Source organism: Amphiprion ocellaris, chromosome 7 (genome assembly GCF_022539595.1).
Source record: "Amphiprion ocellaris isolate individual 3 ecotype Okinawa chromosome 7, ASM2253959v1, whole genome shotgun sequence".
Classification (NCBI taxonomy): Eukaryota; Metazoa; Chordata; class Actinopteri; family Pomacentridae; genus Amphiprion; species Amphiprion ocellaris.
This window is the reverse complement of record NC_072772.1, coordinates 35,218,254-35,232,598: the sequence shown is the minus strand read 5'-3', so window position 1 is coordinate 35,232,598 and position 14,345 is coordinate 35,218,254. Positions and strand designations below refer to the sequence as shown.

Below are 14,345 nucleotides of genomic sequence, written 5' to 3'. Positions count from 1 at the left end.
AGCACAGATGTTCATCAGATCCGAATCAAACCGTCTGAGATCTAAACTCCCGTCGCTCACGTGTGCTCATCATATATCACACAATGGAACACGTGTCGGCGTGTTCAGGTGAGCTGCTGCATGTCGGAGTTCACAGGTTCCTCAACAAGTAGAGAAAATCAATCCATTATTTAATTACAAAAAAAAAGAAAGTATTTCAGCATCAACCAGTTTGTTGGACCAACTTAATGTCCATGAATTGAGTCAATATAATTTATTAGGGTTAATTCAATGTATTTCAAAGGTCTTAATTAATTTAATCAAGTTCGTCCAACTAATTAAAAACTACACTATAAAAATTAGTTGGTCCAACAGAACTGTTCAATACAGACAGAAGTCCGATTGCGTTTTGCGTATCTTTGTGGTTTTTTAATTCTCTTTTTGGTTGTTTGTGTCTTTGCGATGGTTTTGTGTCTCTCTGTAGTGTTTTTTTTTTTTTTCTCTTTTTGGTGTTTGGTGCATTCAAGTGCACTGTAAACTAAAGCTGAACTTAAAAAAAGACATAGAAGGTATTTCAGCATCAACCAGTTTGTTGGGCCAACTTAACAATCCTGAGTTGAGTCAATATAATCTATGAGGGTTGATTCAACTTATTTCAAAGGTCTAACTCAATCAAGTTTGTCCAACAAATTAAAAATGACACTATAAAATCTAGTTGGTCCTACAGAACTGATAAATACAGACAGAAATCCAATCATATTTTTGTGTTTTTGTGGTGTTTGGTGTGTTCAAGTACGCTGTAAACTAAAGCACCAGTGAGACCTAATCTCCTTGTGCTGAAAATTATTTATTTGGGTCAATTCAGTCAATTCTTTTTGGTTGTTTTGTGTTTTTGTGATGGTTTTGTGACTCTCTGTAGTGTTTTCATGTCTCTTTGTGGTGTGTTCAGGCACGCCGTAAACTAAAGCACATGTGAGTTCACAGGTTCCTGAACAAGTTGGGCAAATGCATTCATTATTTAATTACACTCTAAAAAATAACTAAAACATAAAAAATTTACATAAAAAAACAAACCAAAAAACAACAACAACAACAACAACAAAACAAACATAAAAGGTATTTCAGCATCAACCGGTTTGTTGGACCAGCTAAATGTCCATGAGTTGAGAAAATAAATAAATAAATGAATATAATTTATTAGGGTTGATTCAATTTATTTCAAAGGTCTTAGTTAATTTAATCAAGTTGGGCCAAATAATTAAAAATGACACTGTAAAAACTAGTAGGTCCAATAGAACTGCTTAATACAGAAAGAAATCCAATCTTGGTTTTCTGCGTCTTTGTGGGTTTTTTTTTTTTTTTTAAACGTTTGGTGTTTTTGTGCGTCTTTGTAGTTGTTTTTTGATATTTTTGGTGTTTTGTGTGTCTCTGCTGGTGTTTCTTTTTTATTTTTGGTATTTTTGTCTGTCTTTGTGGTTGTTGACATTTTTGGTGTTTTTGTGTGTCTTTGTGGTTGTTTTTTTATATTTTGGTGTTTTTATGCATCTTTGTGGTTGTTTTTCATATTTTTGGTGTTTTTGTGTGTTTTTGGTTGTTTTTGTGATATTTTGGTGTTTTTATGCATCCTTGTGGTTGTTTTATATATTTTTTGTGTTTTGTGTGTCTTTGTGGGTGTTTTTTGTTATTTTTGGTGTTTTTGTGTGTCTTTGTGGGTATTTTTTGATATTTTTGGTGTTTTTGTGTGTCTTTGTGGTCTCTTTGGGACATTTGTCGTTATTGGTTCTTGGTGGTTGTTTTGGGTCCGTTTTTCATTCTTTTGAATCTCTGTGATGGTTTTACAACTTGTTTTTCTTTGGGGTTCTTGCATCTCTTGGTTTCTGCAGTGGTTTTAGGCTTCTTAGTAGCTGTGTCTCGTTGTAGTGGTTTTGTGTCTCTCTGTGGTGATTTCGTGTCTCATGTTGCATGAAAATGTTTGGTGGAGATGGCAGGCTTTACCTGAGGTCTACATCCAGTCAGACTATTCACACAAAAAACACTTTTTGCCACCACACATTGAAAAACACATACATAACTGAAATATCGCAGAGCAGGCAGCAAAACCAGTCAGCAGTGATGTATTCAAAACAAATGGTGAAACATCCATCAAACATTCGTCAAACATCAACATTGGTTAAATGTATATAGAACATCCTCTAAATACTCCAAAACATCCGTCATTCAACATTCGCCAAACGTCTATAGAAAATCTATAGAAAATCCTTTAAATACTCCAAAATATCAATCAAGCATCAAACATCCATCAAACCTCATCAAACATCCATCAAACCTCAAACATCATCAAACATCATCAAACATCCATCAAACCTCAAACATCATCAAACATCATCAAACATCCATCAAACATCATCAAACATCATCAAACATCCATCAAACATCAACAAACATCATCAAACATCCATCAAACATCATCAAACATCAAACATCCATCAAACCTCATCAAACATCCATCAAACCTCAAACATCATCAAACATCCATCAAACCTCATCAAACATCCATCAAACCTCAAACATCATCAAACATCATCAAACATCCATCAAACATCATCAAACATCCATCAAACATCCATCAAACATCAACAAACATCCATCAAACATCAAACATCCATCAAACATCAAATATCATCAAACATCCAGCACTCTGCTACAGCTTTAATTCTTGTATAATATGTGTTTTTTCCAATATTAGCTGCAGCTAATAATCATTTTCGCTGTCAGTTGTTGGTTTATGTGTTGATGCCCTGCTGTTAGAACCAGACTCCTACAGTCACTGAGGGACCGTCAGAACAGAACCCTGATCCTGGTTCTCCCCCTCCGTCCATCCCACACCGAGTGTTGATGTACTGAGTGTTTTTTTTCTCTCTGTGGGCCCCAGACGGTCGGTTTCCCAGCATGCAGCAGTGTTTGTGCAGCGGCCACATTCCTGCAGCGTTGTGTAAACTAGGTTATCAGTGAGGCGTGGCTATCAGCAGGAATGTGGCCGCTATCGCTTCATCTGCTGTCACCACTTTGTTCTGGAAGTCTCCAACCAGCGTCGTCCCTCTACCGCCTCCGTTAGCCTCCGTTAGCCTCTGTTAGCCTCCACCACCTCCGTTAGCCTCCGTTATAGCCTTCAATAGCCCCCGTTAGCCTCCGTTAGCCTTTCCATCGCTGTTGCAGCCCGGCCAGCTCCGGGTGGACCAATTACATCCTCCATCATCCCTAAATCATCCCTAAATCATCCCTCCATCATCCCCCCATCACCAGACTCTGATTGGTTGACCACAGAGCCAAGCAGTTGATTGGACGATGATGCTGCAGTTCAGACAAACTGAACCCAATGACCTCGACCAAAAAAACAGTCTTTACCTCCGCAGGGTCATCGCTCCATCAACCGTTCATCCAGGAATAGATTATCCCTCCATCAACTCAACCCTCCATCTATCCTCCATCATCCCTCCATTATCCCTCCATCTATCCTCCATCAAACCTCCATCAACCCTCCATCTATCCTCCATCATCCCTCCATCTGTCCTCCATCTATCCTCCATCAAACCTCCATCAACCCTCCATCTATCCTCCATCAACCCTCCATCTGTCCTCCATTAACCCTCCATCTGTCCTCCATCATCCCTCCATCTGTCCTCCATCAACCCTCCATCTATCCTCCATCATCCCTCCATCATCCCTCCATCTATCCTCCATCAACCCTCCATCTATCCTCCATCCATCCTCCATCTATCCTCCATCATCGATCCTTCATCTATCCCCATCATTCCTCCATCAACCCTCCATCTGTCCTCCATCAACCTTCCATCATCCCTCCATCTATCCTCCATAATACCTCCATCTATCCTCCATCTGTCCTCCATTACAGTAATAATATTAATCTATGAATCCATAAAGACCAGAGGACCAACTTGTGATCTCTGAGGAACTCCACCAACAAACACCTGAACTATGAGACAGTTGGTCCACAATGAATGGTCCTCCATCCGTCGACCTTACAGTAACACAACCTGACTGAAAGAGATGACAAATGCAGTCGCACAACTGGTCACTTTGCCTTTTTTGGTCGTTTTGTGTGTCTTTGTAGTAGTTTTTTCCCCTCTGTGGTGGTTTTATGTCTCTTTGTGAAGTGTTTGTCTTTTCAGAGTGGTTTGGTATCTTTGAGGTGGTTTTCTATCTCTTTATGAGTGACGCCCCCCATTCAGGCTCCAAGTAGGACCAGCTGTCTTCTCTCTTCCCTCTCACTTCCTCCTCAGGTGAGGGTGGACATGTGACATGGCAGATGATGTCATCAAGAACTGGCACGCTGGCAGGAGGAAGTGATGACGTTAATTATTCCTCTGCGCTCTACTCGGTGCCAGATCGTTGAACAGCCTCAGTACAGATTCTCGTCCAGTCCAGCTCCTGCGTTTCCTGTTCCGTGCTTAAAACCTTGTTCTTTGCTTTTCTGTCCTGGACCACCTGTCAGCGTGTTGGATTCCCTGCAACCTGCCCACTCTGTCTGGATCCACACTCCCACTGATTATGCTCTCCATCTGCCTCTCCGCCAGCAGCCTCGCCAGCCTGCTACGCTCTGTTCTCCATTCCCTTACCTTACCAGTCTGCGTGTAGGTTAGCTTGTTAGCGTTGCTTTCTGTAGCGTTTACGACTCTTATTCAGTCGATTGTTGTTCAGCCGTCTGTCGCTCGTCTAGTCAGCTGCCTAGCGGCGTATTTCTCTGGTTTGGGTTTTTGTATTTTTCTACTGTGATTTTTCCACCAACTCCTCGGAGCTCTGCCCATCCTGAAGCCTGAGTTCTGCAGTTCAGTGAGTAGCACGGTATTTCCCGTTGTAATCCATCCTTTTTTTTCTAAAATTCTAAATTTGTTATTGTTAACATCTGCCTGCTGTATATCACTGCCTTGCATGTGAGTCTCAGCCTACGGCCTGCAACATTAAGGTGTTTTCTGTGGTAGTTTTGTGTCTCTTTGTGTTGCTTTTGTACCTCTAGTTGGTTGTTTCGTGACTGTTTGTTGTGCTTTTCTATCTATTTCTGGTGTTTTGTGTGTCAGTTTGGACGTTTTGCATCTCTTTGCACTGCTTTTACATTTCTGTGGTTGTTTTATGTGTCTGAAGTTTTTGACTCTCTTGTAGACAGTTTTGTGTCTTTCTGTGGCTGTTTTGGGTCATTTTTCGGTTGTTTTGGGTCTCTCTGTGAAATGTTTGTGGCTCTTCAGAGTGATTTGGTATCTTTGAGGTGGCTTTGTGTCTCTTTACAGTGATTTTCGTATCTCATTTTGGTGATTTTTGCATCTTTCTGTGGTTGTTTTGTTTGTTGTGTTTTTGTACTTGTTTGTGGTCATTTTGCATCTCTTTGCTCTGCTTTTACATTTCTGTAGTGGTTTTGTGTCTTTTTGTATGGTTTTTGTCTCTCTTTGTTGTACTTTTATGTCTCTTTATGATGGTTTTACATCTAACTGTAATGATTTCGCATCTCTTTGTGGTCGTTTTGAATCCTTTTACTGAACTTTCCTCCTCTGAAACACGACCACCGTCTCCATCCAGCGTCTCTGTTTCAGGAGCCTCCTGACCTCCACTAATCCTTCATGACCTGAACTTTTCAGTCTCCTGAACTCAGCGAGCCAAAGACCTTCAGACTCTGCAGAGCTTCCAGGACAGACAGAACCTTTAGCAGACGCAAACACTGACTTCCTGATTAGTTTACCAACGGTAAATTAATCATACTTTAGAGAAAAACATTCCAAACATTTGCTGCTTCCAGACTCTTCATCTGCTGCTTTGTTTGACTCTAGATTTAATATTGCAACGTTTTTAATGTTAGTTATCGTTTGTCTGATGAACTGATTGGGAAAATATTCAGCAGATAAATTAATAATGAAAATAGTTATTACTTGCAGCTGGTTTGCATTTTTTAGTTTGCATAAAAATGTGTGTTATTGTGTTGGAAAGACAGCTTAACTCCTGACTTACCAGCTGCTTATTGGCTAAATTTAGTACATATTTCCATCAGAAACTATAAAATAAGTGAGAGAAGTCAGGTTGAAACATTTAGGAAAATTTCTTGAATGTGCACTTTTTAAAAAATGTACTGTTTATGATTGTTTTCTAGATATAAAACCAAATATATAGATGTCTCCTTGCTGACTGCTGTACATTGTCGAAGTGGAAAATTTGCACAAATATATTGAATAGATGAGGGGCGTTTTTTGCTACCTGCCTGTAGAACCAATCAGTCACAGAGGACGGTGCGCTACAGGGCAATGGTGGCATGGGACTCACTACCACAGTTCTGGTGGAACTTACAGTTGTACGTGACCACCTTTTGCAAAAGGTTGAGATTATTTCTACTGACTCAAGAATAACCAGAAAATGGGTATTCAGATTATGTAATTAAATGCTAAATTAGCTATTTTTGCTTGTTATTGTTTGAATAAGCATGTCTATAAGACCTGAATTTTTAGGTGTTAAGTAGAGCTACCTGAGATTTCTTTGTTTTGTCATTTTAATGTGTGAATTATTTAATTTTTGCTTGATTGTTGTTTTGTTATTGTTTTGTTGTTGTCTTTGTCAAAGTATGTAATGTCTGGTTGTATGTGCATCCTGTTTTTGTCTGCCTGTCATGGCGCAAACACAGGTTTGTGTGGAGAAGTTTAGAACGCAGGAAGAATAGCTTCTGTCTGTATGGTAGCTAATGGGGATCTAAGTAAATAAACAATAAACAATACATATTATTTATTACATCTATTGTGAATGAATGCATTTGTGCAAATTTGTGTGTTTGGAGTCTATAATTTTAAATACATTTCAAGTCTCTGCTGTATATTTTCAACTTCATCTGTGTCTTTCATTTGGAAAAAATGTCCAAATCGAAGCTTATTATTGCGATATTTTACCAAAGTCACTTTTTTCTACATGTCTAATTTAGAAATTCTACAAAAAATTAACCACTTGCTCTAAAAAGATTGTATAATAACAGAAAATTCTGCATTCTTTGGTGAAACAATAAAGCTTTGACTGACTCAGGTGTAACTGACAGTCACGGGACAAATATTCAGAAAGTTTTTAGGTTGAACTGCAGACAATGTAAGTTAAATACCTATTTACTGCATCAGCCTTGGAACTTTGCTCTGAAAAAATTCAAAAATAAAAGAATTAGAAGCCAAATTGAAATCTCCAATCAGCCCTGGGCTGCACAGAGGTACATAGTGTTTAGAAATGATGCTAATATTGGATCATATTCTGCAGCTGTGGAGGAGAAGCTGCCGTTCGGTGTCAGCCGGCTGCTCGGCCTCCATGTGGGGAGCCTCACGCTCACAATGTCCAGAGCTCCGAGTGAAACAACAACACAAAGTCCGAAGTCTTTGCTAATCAAAGCAGATGGCACAAATCTGATGCCAGGTGGAGCTCGCTGTGGTTTGGGCTGCAGAGATCATCTGCTGGTAAGCTGGCAGAACCCAGCGGGTCTCTGGGCACCAAGAACCGAGGGGATTATCTGGAGTTTATGGTCATCAGACCAAAGTCCAGGTAGAAACCACCTGAGTTCACCTGAAACAAACCGTCAGCTTCTCCAGTTACGCTGCTCTGATCATTTCTGACTTATGCATGGGATTCCCCTTCACTTCAACTGATCAGGGGTTTTCCTGGGGAATTTTAGGTGTCAAAAAGTGAAGCTTTAAACTGTAAATTTTTAAAAAATTAAATAAAATTTACCTTTTCGTAAAACTAATTTTCTATTCTTTTAAATTACAGAAAGTAGTTAGTAAAATCATAGAACAAAACCATATATATTTAGATGTTAACCTTTAAAAAACAGATAATGAAAAATCTGTATTTTTGATTTTTGGTTTTAGAATGTTTGACCATTAAATTACTGCATTTAAATCAGCAAACAAGCAGCTAGATATTACTGCCATTATAAGTAAGCAAGTAAACAAGTAAAAACAGTAAATATTATTATCAGTAAGCATCATGATGTGAAGCACGGTGGTGGCAGCATCATGATGTGAAGCAGCATCATGATGTGAAGCAGCATCATGATGTGAAGCAGCATCATGATGTGAAGCAGCATCATGATGTGAAGCAGCATCATGATGTGAAGCACGGTGGTGGCAGCATCATGATGTGAAGCAGCATCATGATGTGAAGCAGCATCATGATGTGAAGCACGGTGGTGGCAGCATCATAACGTGAAGCAGCATCATGATGTGAAGCAGCATCATGATGTGAAACCAAGGCAACAAGTTTGTTTTTGGTTCACCCCACAGTTGCTGTTTCTGACTGTTATTTTTTACAGACAGTATCACATAGCATCATTGTGTGTTGATGTTTTCTTTTTCAGGAAGTCGGGTCCTGACCCCTCCTCCCTGATGACATCGCACATGTCATGAAAGGCTTCCTGATTCTACAACCAGCTGTGACATCAGACAGGAACCACAGATGGACTCACCCCGAGAACTGCTGGAGGAATCGTGAGAATCCACAGGAGACACCTGGAGGACGAGATACACAGGTGAGACGAGTTTTTATCAGAATCACTCAAACAAGCTCTGGTCATTCATTTAACCCCTAAAAACTCATCTTTCTCATTGTCAGAGTTGCATACTGAGAAGGTTTTTGCCATGAAAATATGTTCCTCATGTCTGAAGATGTTGTTGAAGTAACTCTACACTTTAGCCTGCAGCTCATCACACCAGCTCACCTACAGCTCTGCTCAATTACTGACCATAGAGACAAAACCAACACAAAGGGACACAAAACAACCACAAGGAGACACAAAACGACCACAAAGAGACACAAAACAACCACAAAGAGACACAAAATGACTTCAAAGAGACACAAAACAACCACAAAGAGACACAAAATGACACAAAATGACTACAAAGAGACACAAAACAACCACAAAGAGATACAAAACAACTACAAAGAGACACAAAACAACTACAAAGAGACACAAAACAACTACAAAGAGACACAAAACAACTACAAAGTCATGTGCTGCCATTAGACCAGTTTCTCAATCGGCCATGTTGGTTGTTTACGTTTGTTCTTCTTCTCGATGTTGAAATGTACGATCCGACTCAAACGCAGCAGAAGCACTGTTCTGGTGTGTGTTTTAGTTACCAGTGCCAGATGAAGCTGAAGGGGGCGGAGCCGACAGGCCGCAGCATCTTGGAGTCCCACCCACTGTTGCTCTGACCACGCCTCCAGCCGCTGCTCAGCCAATGAGGATGCTCCGAGGCTGGCGGTGGTCCTGCAGGCACAAAGTTTTTAATGATAATGTTTTTGTTAGAAAGTCTGTTAAATAATCACAAAGGACAACTAAATGACCAGAAACAAACAAAATAATCAAAAATAGTCGCAACAAAACAGAAACAGACGCAAATGTGACACAAAACAAATTCACTGACACACAAACTGACCACAGAGACAGAAAACTGAACGAAATAGATGCTAAATGTGTTCCGCGATGCACAAAGTGACCACAAGGGGACGTAAAACAACTTCAAAGATACACAACATGATCACAAAAGATGCAATATGAACAGAGACAGACACTAAACAACTACAGAGAGACACAAATCAACTGCAAAGACACATAAAACAACTTCAATGACACAAAACAATCATAGAGAAACACAAAATGGCAAATGAGGTGGATCTGCAGCTACCATCAGAAGACCAAACAGCAATGTAACAGTGGAAGTGTCCAAAAAGAGACACAAAACAACAACAAAGAGACACAAAAGAACCACAAAGAGACACAAAACAACAAGAACACAAAAGAACCACAAAGAGACACAAAACAACAACAAAGAGACACAAAAGAACCACAAAGAGACACAAAACAACAACACGAACACAAAAGAACCACAAAGAGACACAAAACAACAAAAAAAAACACAAAAGAACCACAAAGAGACACAAAACAACCACAAAAAGACAAAGCTACCACAAAGAGACATAAAAGAACCACAAAGAGACACAAAACAACCGCAGAGAGACACAAAACAACCACAAAGACACGCAAAACAACCACAGAGACACAAAACAACCACAAAATGATGCAACACTACATCTGAGAGTAGATACAACACCAGCCAGGATGTAGTCGGGAGAAAACAACCTGGATCAGAGTCTAAAAACAAGTTCAAGTGTGAATCATTAACAGATTTGCTGCATCTCTTAGCACGAAGCTAATGCTATCTAGCTAGCTAGCATTATAACATCGTTCTAAAGTTGGATTTATTCTTTATTCATCAATCTGTTCTATCTGATGGACTCAACTCTCTAACGGAGACAGAACCTGCAAAAACTGAACAAGAAACACAAACCAGGAAATTAGCTTCTCTGACAGCAGCTAATGCTATGCTACCGGCTAGCAGCTAAAGCTACCTGAAACTGTGTCTGGAAAAGAATAAAGCTTTAAAATCTGGACCTTAGTGGGAAATAAAACAGACAGAACAGCGAAATATTAACAAAACCATAGAAGATGTGGTGTCATAACTGTTATTGATCTTAATCAATTGATTGATCAGTAAACAGGAAGCATTGTAGCGTCATGTGGTATGCTAACGTCATCACTTCTATTTCTATTGTACATAATCGGTAACAGTAATAAAAAAGGATTGGTTTCCTGCTACCTCCTGCTGTTAATACATAATATTTAATGTATACCAGTTCCAGATGTCAGTTATCGGCCTTCCCCGGTTAATAATCGATATTGGAACTGAAAAAAGCATCATTTTAAGCTCAGATTTGGTTAATTTTCCTTGTAGAACAGCACTCATGATGCATTTAAGGACTGTTGGAAAACGTGCAGCATCTCAGTTCTTCATCCATAATGGAACAACAGGAAGTTCTCTGATCATTTATTTAAAAAGACGCCCAGAAACAACCAGAGCAGTTTGATTAAACAAACGTTTTAACGATTTAAATTGAGAAACTCTGCTCGAAACAGCAGATTTAAAATCCAGAATCACTTGATGGAAACTATAGGAACTAAAACACACAATGTTCTGCTGCACTGATGGAATATTGAAGTGATTCAAACGATCACAAAGAGACACAAAATGACGATTTAGACACAAAATGACTAAAAGAGACACAAAACGACCACAAAAAGGCACAAAACAACCACAAAACACACAAAACATCTACAAAGACACACAAAACAACCACAAAGACACAAAACGACCACAAAGACACAAAACAACCACAAAGACACAAAACAACTAGAAAAAGACACAAAATCACCAGAAAAAAACACTAAATGTCCAATAAAAGACCCAAACTGAACTTCTGAGGGTTGATTAACATTTTAATTATTTTAAAGTCTAAATCTGATCAATGATCTCAGATTAATCTCAGATTATTGATCAGATTCTGCAGCTGAACTTTTTCTTCTCTCAGCTGCAGTTTGAAACTAAAAACGTCACAATAAACAAAAAATTGAAACTTTTTCTTGTTCTTTTGTTGTTGTTTTTTTACACTTTTTGACTCCAACATGAAGCTGATCTGAACGTTTCTCTCAGTTCAGCTCCAGTTTTAGTCTCCTTTAATAAATACTGCAGTAGAGTAAAAGTACTCCTCCTCTCCGCGCTGCACCAGCTCATTGCTGATTAACTGACTGACTAACTGACGTCAGCGGATAATTAGAGCCTTAATTAAACACGTGACCGATCAGCAGCTGCACAAACAAACAAACAACCAGGTGTTGTTGTTGTTGTTGTTGTTGTTCCTACCTGAAGGTCTCGCGCTCGGTCCGAAGCTTCACGCGGTTCTCATGTCAGAGAGGCGCTCGCGCAGACGGGAAAAAGTTCGACTTTTACCGGCGACCGGGAGCCGCTGCTGCTTCTGCGAACACCGGAGCTGCCGTAAAGCTGCCGGGGCGCAGACCAGAGCACATCCGGAGGGCCCGCCAAAATAAAAGCACGGAGAGAAGCGTGTTTATCTGATCAGGTTTGACTTAAAAGATCAGATTACTGGATATTATTTAACAAGAAACTCAAACTAAGTATGTAATCTGAGACGATAAAGCAGAATATGTAAAGAAATGTTAGCAAAATAAAAGCCTTAATTAGCAGAGAGTAAATATTAGAGATATAGATGAATTTATCTGATCAGTTTGACATTAACCCTCCTGTTGTCTTCATTTACGGGCACCAAAAAAATACATTTTCCTTGTTAGAAAAAAAAATCCAAAAATTCAACAAAAAAAATCCTCAAATTTCTGAAAATTTGCAAAACCTTCAGGAAGAAAATTCCAAGAATTCCTTAAAAATTTCCCTTAAAAGTTTATTTAAAAAATTCCCCCCAGTTTGGCAAGAAATTTCTTGTAAATATTTTCAAAAAATGAGTAAATATCTTCAGAAAAAATTTCCCCAAAATATCTAAAATAATTACATATACATCAGTAAAACTTCTAATATTTTCTTTAACAACATCCATCCATCCATTATCTATACACCACTTAATCCTCACTAGGGTCATGGGGGTGCTGGAGTCTATCCCAGCTGACTCAGGTGAAGGCAGGGGACACCCTAGACAGGTCACCAGTCTGTCACAGGGCTACATATATAGACAAACAATCACTCTCACATTCACACCTACGGGCAATTTAGAATAATCAATTAACCTCAGCATATTTTTGGACTGTGGGAGGAAGCCGGAGTACCCGGAGAGAACCCACGCATGCACAGGGAGAACATGCAAACTCCATGCAGAAAGATCCCGGGAAAGCCGGGACGTGAACCAGGGACCTTCTAGCTGCAAGGTGAAAGTGCTAACCACTACGCCACTGTGCAGCCCTCTTTAACAACATTCACATAAAAATCAACCAAAATCCAGCAAATTTTGCTGGATTTTGGTTGCTTTTTTGTGAATGTTCTTTATTAGCTTTTTTTGAACATTTCTGTTTTTACACCGAAAAATTTCCCAACAATGTTGAAAATGTGGACACCAGAAGTTTCACTGTAAAAATATTTTTCTTCCACATTTTCAACCTTTAAAACGGATCAGTTTGACCCACAGGACAACATTAGGGTTCAAGATCAGATTATTGGATTTTATTTCACAAAAAACTCAAACAAAGCATTTAATCTGAGATGATAAAGCAGAATATGTAAAGAAATATTAGCAAAATAAAAGCCTTGATTAGCAGACCGTAAAGTTTAGGGTTTCTCTGTGTCAAAGACAAATCGTTCAAACTGTGCTTGAGGGACGTAAACGAGTTTACGGAGGTGGTGATGGACTTCATAGCAACGCTGGTAGATGATGATGTTCCCATGGTGACCATGCGGGTGGATAAGACTCGTCGCACTGCTTGCCTACACCTCAGCGCTTCTAATGGGCAAAGCGGCATCATTCAATCTGAGATGGGCTTGAAGGACATCAAGTGGAGGTACAGGGACAAGGTGGAATCAGAGTTCCAACAGCATGATCCCAGGAGCTTGTTTCAAGGACTGCAGACCATCAACGACTTAAGGGGAAGATCCGTCCCGGTGAGTGGGAGTCTGGCTGATGACCTGAACGTCTTTTAGGTATGATTCGATCTGAGGAAGACATTGAGGACGGTGAAGACCAGGAAGGCAGAAGGACCAGACGGCATCTCTGGAAGACTGCTAAGGTCCAGTGCTTACCAGCTCGCCCAGTGCCTACATCCATTTTCAACCTCTCGCTGAGCCGGTCTATGGTCCCTCTAGAAAGCCACCATCATCCCTGTACCAAAGAATATGTGTCCAGTCGGCCTTAACAACTATCACCCAGTAGCCCAAACTTCAGAAGCATTGAAGCGCTTCGAAAGACTCATGTGGACTCACATCTGCTCATTGCTGCTTGAATCTCTGTACCTGCTTCAGTTACCAGCCAAACCGATCCACAAACCATCTCCCAGGTTCTGCACACGACCCTCACCCACCTGGACCAGCAGGACGGGGACTATGTGAGACTGCTGTTCATTGATTTTAGTTCAGTCTTCAACACCATAGCCCCAACAAACTCCAGCACCAAGATGACCATCCTGGGCCTCAACACCTCTCTGTGGGCCTGGATCTTGGACTCTCTGTCGGACAGTACTCAGGTGGTCCATGTGGGCGGACACACCTCCAGTCCCCTGGTTTTCACACTGTACTCCCATGACTGTCTGTCCACAAGCAGCTCCAACACCATCCTGAAATCTACAGATGACACGGTGGTGGTTGAGGACAGCACAACAACCTGCTCCTGAACATCAGCAAAACCAAGGAGCTGATTGTGGACTTTGGGAGGAGACAGCAGAGAAACCACACCCCACAGAGGATCAATGGGACATTTGTTGAGAAGGT

At 40.2% G+C, this 14,345-nt stretch overlaps 1 protein-coding gene across 1 annotated transcript in view; it reads right to left on the bottom strand.

Annotated features, from left to right (window-relative positions):
• col4a4 (collagen, type IV, alpha 4) overlaps positions 1–11,901 on the bottom strand; it is a 49,576-nt gene extending 37,675 nt beyond the window's left edge. The window contains exons 1-3 of the mRNA XM_023289778.3: positions 11,766–11,901; positions 9,145–9,274; positions 8,471–8,513 (exon numbers count right to left, since the gene is read on the bottom strand). Of these exons, the coding sequence (XP_023145546.2) occupies positions 8,471–8,513; positions 9,145–9,191 (90 nt within the window). The 5' untranslated portion in view covers positions 9,192–9,274; positions 11,766–11,901. The remainder of the gene's footprint in view (positions 1–8,470; positions 8,514–9,144; positions 9,275–11,765) is intronic.
• Positions 11,902–14,345: the final 2,444 nt, after the last annotated feature.